Source organism: Tupaia chinensis, unplaced genomic scaffold, assembly GCF_000334495.1.
Source record: "Tupaia chinensis unplaced genomic scaffold, TupChi_1.0 Scaffold149501_1, whole genome shotgun sequence".
Classification (NCBI taxonomy): Eukaryota; Metazoa; Chordata; class Mammalia; order Scandentia; family Tupaiidae; genus Tupaia; species Tupaia belangeri.
The window spans coordinates 1,824,265-1,830,799 of NW_006209345.1; the positions used below are offsets into that span (position 1 = coordinate 1,824,265).

The 6,535-nt window shown below is 47.5% G+C and overlaps 1 protein-coding gene across 1 annotated transcript in view; it reads left to right on the plus strand.

Annotated features, from left to right (window-relative positions):
• CPT1A (carnitine palmitoyltransferase 1A) overlaps positions 1-6,535 on the plus strand; it is a gene marked incomplete in the record, with an annotated part of 77,446 nt that overhangs the window by 68,261 nt on the left and 2,650 nt on the right. Inside the window, 4 exon segments of the mRNA XM_027769414.1 lie at positions 2,339-2,473; positions 3,772-3,924; positions 5,146-5,259; positions 6,034-6,126. Coding sequence (XP_027625215.1) covers positions 2,339-2,473; positions 3,772-3,924; positions 5,146-5,259; positions 6,034-6,126 — 495 coding nt within the window.

Genomic DNA, 6,535 nt, shown 5'->3' on the forward strand with positions numbered 1-6,535 from the left:
TGTGTGTCTTTCCCTGTCGTCTGCTGCTCCCACTTGCAGCCCTTGCTGCACTGTCCCGCTGTCTCTGGGGGCTCAGCTTTGGGTGCCTTTGGCTTCTCCTGGTGTGCCAATCCCTCTGGTCCCAGATGCCAGCACTCTTTGGCCTCATCAGGGCTTTTACTCCTCCCTTCCCTGCTTTTTGCCTTCCTTTTCCCCTCTGTGGGCACAAATTCCACCGCCTGTTTTGACCACCACCACCACAGCTCCCATAGAACCACCTCCAGCTCTACACCTGCTTAAACCTACTTCTAAGGGACAGGCAGGACCAGAGGAGAACATCCAAGTTACCAGCTTGTCTCATTTTATTTTGTTTTTGTTTTTGCTATAGGGCACGTGCGCTCGCCAGAAAGTGAGACATAGAGACAGAAAGCGAGAAATCACTCCCCAGGGGGGATGGCCATGCTACAGTCCCTTCTCCTCCATTCTCCTCTCGGGATCTTGGGCACACACACATGCCCAGCGTGAGTTTAAGCCACTGGGTCCGGGACTCGAACTGTGGTCGACTACATGGGAGTCTAGCAATGTAGCCATTACACCATCTGCTGGCTCCCCAACCTGTCTCATTTTAAATGAATGAGTATTGGGCCAGCCAGTATCCTGGTGGTTAAGGCAGCTGGGTCCCACATGACCAACTGCAGGGTTTGAGTCTTGGACCTGGCAGCTTGGAAAACGTGCTGGGCACGAGTACTTCTGTGACTAAAATCCTGAGAAGAGGGAGAAACAGGAGTAGGGATTGTGGTGTGACCATCCCCCGTAGAGGGGGTGTGTTCTCATTTTCTCTCTCTTTCTCTGTCTCTCTAGCAAGTGCATACATCTTCTAGCAAAATTAAAGGTGATGACAATTGACTCTTTGGGCCCTTAGGCTACCCATTTTTCATACCCCTCAACGAAGCTTTACATCAACTTCCACTGGGAGCACCTCCTCCCCATCTTGTCAGCGGAGGGCCTTTCTCCTATTTAACCTGAAAACAGGAACTTTCAGAAGAGACCCTCTGCCTGCATCTGTCAGCCCACCCTCTGCTGCCCCTCCTGCCTGATGTAATGGCCGTGCTACCTGCTCCCCTGCCACCCAATTGACCCTCCTCCTGCTTAGGGGCATCCCTCTCCACCTGATCCCCCCTTTTTTCTTTAAGAGAGAATTTTGCTATACGTACGTGTATTTGCCAGAGAGACAGAGATAGAAAGCAAGAGGTCACCCTCCGCCCCCAAGGAAATGGCCATGCTGCAATCCCTTCTTCTCCATTCTCCTCTCAGGATTTTGGGCATGCACACACACTCACCCAGTATGAGATTAAGCCGCTGAGTCCGGGACTTGAACTGCAGTTGTCCATGTGGGAGTTCAATGACATAAGCATTACTACATCTGCTGGTCCCAGTCTTTCTTTTTCTCCTCATTTTGCCAGAGGGTACATACAACTGATAAGAGAGAGAGAGAGAGAAAGTAAGGAAGCACCCCCCACAGGGCATGGTCACACTGCCATCCCTTCTCCATCTTTACTCTTTCTGAGATTCTGAACAGCACACACACACACACACACACACACACACACACACACACACAGCATCTTTCTTTTTTTAAAGAGAGATTTTTACTACAGGGTACATGTGCTTGCTGGAGAAACAGAGAGAGACAGAAGGCGAGAAACACCTCTCCCCCAGGGGGGGTGGCCATCCCACAGTCTCCTCTCCTCCATTTTCCTCTCAGGGTTTTAGGCATGCACACACATGCACCCAGCGAGTTTTAAGCCCCTGGGTCTGGAACTCAAACTGCAGTCAACTATGTGGGCGTCCAGTGACATAACCATTACGCCATCTGCTGGTCCCACCCAGCGTGTTTCTTAAGCCACTGGGAATGAGAATTGAACTGTACAGGTGACCATGTGGGATCCAGCTGCCTTCACAAGCACTCCATGGCTGGCCCTTCTTTAATTGTTTCTAACAGCTCTTTGCAGGTCTCCTTCCTAAACATGTCAGCATGCAGTTAGGGTTGCAAGAAGGGCATTTAGTCCAGGCATGTGAGTCTCAGTAGGGTATGTCATGGCATCAGTTTCATCTTGAAACAGGAACCTGGGTTGCCCAGAAACTGACCCTCCTCCTCCTGCCCAGCCCTTCCCAGAGCTAATGAGATCCCTGTGTATCACCACCTAAACAACGATGTGTAAAAACTGACAGTAATTAAAAACCCAAGCTGATGATAAAGGCCATTTCTTGCTGTCCTGACCTGACCCAGTCTTGCCCTACACTTTAAATCTCATCCGTATGCCATGCCTTGTATTCAGATGAACTTTTCCTTTCCCAGGACATGGGCAAATTTTGCCTCACATATGAGGCCTCCATGACGCGGCTCTTCCGGGAGGGGAGGACAGAGACCGTGCGCTCCTGTACCACAGAGTCCTGCAACTTCGTACTGGCCATGGTGGACCCCGCCCAGACGGTAATGAGAACGCAGTGCACTTTTCAGGCTTTAGCTAGCGGACAGGGGAATCCGGAGGCTGACACTCCGGCTTCTCTAACTTCATCACACATATACCTTCTTCTCAGCTTCTTTTTTTTCCCTGCTCCTTTCAAGGGAACACAAAGTATTCAAAGATAACCGTAGGGCCAGTTGCAAAGAGACAATGCTATATACTACTATGCTTCCAAAATCTGATCATACTTCCTAAAAATCTCTAAAATTAGAGTAGTACACAGGTGAGTAAAGGAATAGCAGGGAGATGCAGCAGACAGTACAGGTCATTGGTGTTAGGATGACAAAGTGGTGACTGCTGCACAGAACCTTGTTTTAATAACTTAGGGCCAATAAAACCCATTACCATGCCAAGCCTGCATGCCAGGCGCAGGGTTCAGGGTTTTCTGAACACCGCCTACCTAGTGGTGGCCCTGTGAACTGTTGTCAGCTCATTTTCATGAAGAACCAGACTTGGACGAATGCAGCAAACTGCTAGGCCATAGGGCTTGTAAAGGGCCTGTGGCCAGTCTGTGCCCAGGTGTGCTTTCTGCTGACCAACCTTATCTTTTCTGTTGAAAATTTCATTCAGAAAGGCTTCCATTTCTGTGGAAATATGTCAGTTAATGTCATGTCAGATAGCTCTACTCAATGCCTTCATAATAAGCATGAGGACCAAGTCTTACGATAGAGATATTAAATCCTGGGCAGACTCCCACTTAACAGGGAGTTGCATTGCCCTAATTCTGCAATTTCCGTAGCAGATCCCAAAAGAACCTACAATACGCTTTCTGAGTGAGATTTAAAGGCCCCTAGTTCTGTTTTGGCATAATTACTAGCCAGACCACTTTGGAGGGTTATTTACAGCTCATGGTAACTCTGTGGTGAACTGAGAGGGGCAGAACTTCATCTTCAGACAGTGGAAATTTGGAACTCAAGCCTTCCTGCCTAGTGATGTCATTTGCCTGAAGGTGGAATGAGCCAGGGCAGGAAGATTGTACAGGGGACTCTGCAAGGGTTTCTCCAACTACCCCAACTTCCACTTGGGAGCCTCGAGGCCACCCTGTCTGGAATATAAATCTAGGGAGGGGCAGTCAGTTGAGGGACTTCTGGAAGCACTGCCTGACAGCTGCCCACCCTGGCACACCTCACCAGGAGACCCCCGGTTGCCTGCACCGTCAGACCACTGGGTAGAAAGGCCTGTTACCTTTCGTTTTGCAACTTCAGTCCCCACTGCACAGCTTGCAATGACCAATGCCATGTCCTTCCCATCCTTTGTCACTTAGGTGGAACAAAGACTCAAGTTATTCAAGATGGCATCCGAGAAGCACCAGCTTCTGTACCGCCTTGCCATGACTGGCTCTGGGATCGATCGCCACTTGTTCTGCCTTTACGTGGTGTCTAAATATCTCGCCGTCGATTCTCCTTTCCTTAAGGAGGTAAATCCTGTCTTCTCATGAAGGCTCACTCAGCTGATGTTGACAAGCCAAAACTTAGAAAATTAGTCCAGCCTTGCAAGTTGGAACAGTGTTAAAAGTTAAGGGGGGGAGTTAGCTGTGGATGCAGCTGTCATAACAGTGAAAAATTTGAGCTGTATTGGTACTGCATTTCTCAGTTCCTTGGAATACTTCGCTGTCTTATTTATCTCCTGACCAAAGAAACATAAGTAACCTCAACAGCTGAAATAATATTAGGTTGTCAGGAAAGTCATGACGCATTTTTCTATGTGAAAAATGCGTCATGACTTTCTTTTCGTTTTTTGGAGAGGTTTTCGCTAAAGGGCGCATGCACTCACCAGAAAGACAGAGAGAGACAGAGAGTCAGAAAGTGAGAAATCACCCCCTCGGGAGAATGGCTACACCACAATCCCTTCTCCTCCATTCTCCTCTCAGGATCTTGGGCATGCACACACATGCACCCCGCGGGAATTTAAGCCACTGGGTCTGGGACCCGAACGACTACATGGGAGTCCAGCGACATAGCCATTACGCTAACTGCTGGTCCCTGTCATGATTTTCTTGATAACCGAATAGTAAAACTTGCTAGAATAATTAGGAAATGATGAGCTTTGACTAATTATCATCTTTGTTTTTAGTGTATTTTATTATAAGTTTATAACATTTTATCTTTTTTTTTTAAAGGGAGATTTCTTTGCTGTAGGGCTTGTGCACTCACCAGAGAGACAAAAAGCAAGAAATCCTCCCCAGGGGAGGGGGGAAATGGCCACACTGCAATCCCTTCTCCTCCATTCTCCTCTCAGGATTTTGGGTACATATGCACACGTGCCCAGCATGAGTTTTAAGCTGCCAGATCCAAGACTAGGAACCACAGTTGGCCATGTGGGAGCCCAGCGCCCTTAACCACCACGCCACCTGCCATTCCTAAAATTTAATATTTTTTTTAGAATTTATTATTATTTTTTCTACAAATGAGAAAGACGAGACAATATCCTCTAGTGTCTTGATGCTGCAGTCTACCCCCTGCTTCAGCCAGTTCCACATCATGGGCACATGTGTGACCAGTGTGCTCCGAGAGGTCTCTGAATGTGAACCTGGAACCTTCTCACGTGGGTCAGCCTTGCAGATCATCGTGTTTTACATCTATGCCACTGTCCAACCCCTAAAACTGTCATTTGATTATTTCCTTCTTTTACTCAACAGGTTTTGTCTGAGCCTTGGAGATTATCAACCAGCCAAACCCCTCAACAACAGGTGGAGCTGTTTAACTTGGACAAGAACCCAGAATATGTGTCCAGTGGAGGGGGCTTTGGACCGGTAAGTGCAACAGATGTCAGTAGAGGTAAACAGGGTGGTGGCATGCCCAGCCCGCATCAGCCTCAAACCCATCTCAGCTCTGACTCAGACCCAATTATCTTGTTGACATACAAGGGAAGGGGGGGTGGGGGGCAAACAGGTGGTGTAGTGGTTGGCTGGACTCCCATATAGTTGACCGCAGTTCACGTCCTGGATCCGGTGGCTTGAAAATCATGCCAGGCATGTGTGTGTGCATGCCCACAATCCCAAGAGGAAAATGGAAGCAAAGGGATTGAGATATGGCCATCCCTCCCTGGGAGGTGATTTCTCACTTTCTGTCTCTCTCTCTCTCTGGTGAGCGCACATACCGTATAGCAAAAATCTCTTAAGAAAAAAAATGAAGCCTTGGGCCAGTAGGTGACATGGGGTTAAGGCAGCTGACTCCCACATGGCTGACTGCGTGGTTAGAGCCCCAAACCCAGTGGCTTGAAAAACATGCATTCACATGGCATGCCCCAAATCCTGAGAGGAGAATGGAGAAGGGATTGTGGCATGCCCAGCCTTCCCCCGCCCCCAGGAGTGATTTCTCACTTGCCCTTTCTCTCTCTCTCTCTCTGTCTCTCTGTCTCTCTCCAGTAAGCACACAGACCCTATAGAAAACTAAAAAAGGAAAGAAGGAGGGGAGTTCTGGGGACTGCTTATACAGATATTAATAGCAGTCTTGTCTATAAGACAGTCCCTTTTTCACATCTGCTCATTTCCTGATGGTAACTTGAAATGTATTTTGTTATCTAGGTTGCTGATGATGGCTATGGTGTGTCATACATTCTTGTGGGAGAGGACCTCATCAATTTCCATATTTCTTCCAAGTTCTCTTGCCCTGAGACAGTAAGTCTAAAATCTCTTTGTCTAAAGATGGGATATTTTTACATTTTTTTTCTTTTTAAGGAAGCACAGCTTTAAATTGATAGGAAATTTCAGTTTAACTCTGCTTTTACTTGATTTGGGCATTTTTAAATAAATGGAATTTAAAGTTCTCTTAACCTAGTTTTAAGGAAATATATCTCTTTTGGTTTCACATGTTTATCTTTGCTGGTAGGGGTGGTTTTAAGTCTTAATGTTGGAGTGCTCCTATTAGCCTCAGACTCTATAGCAGTTGGAAGATGGACTAAGAAAAGCGTGTGCATGCTAAAAAATGTGTCCACACGACAGACCAGGGGACCCAAAGTGTCCTCTGTGGATGGAACAAAGAACCTCCTTCCTAGCATGGCCCATTTAGTTCTTGTATCCTCTTTCC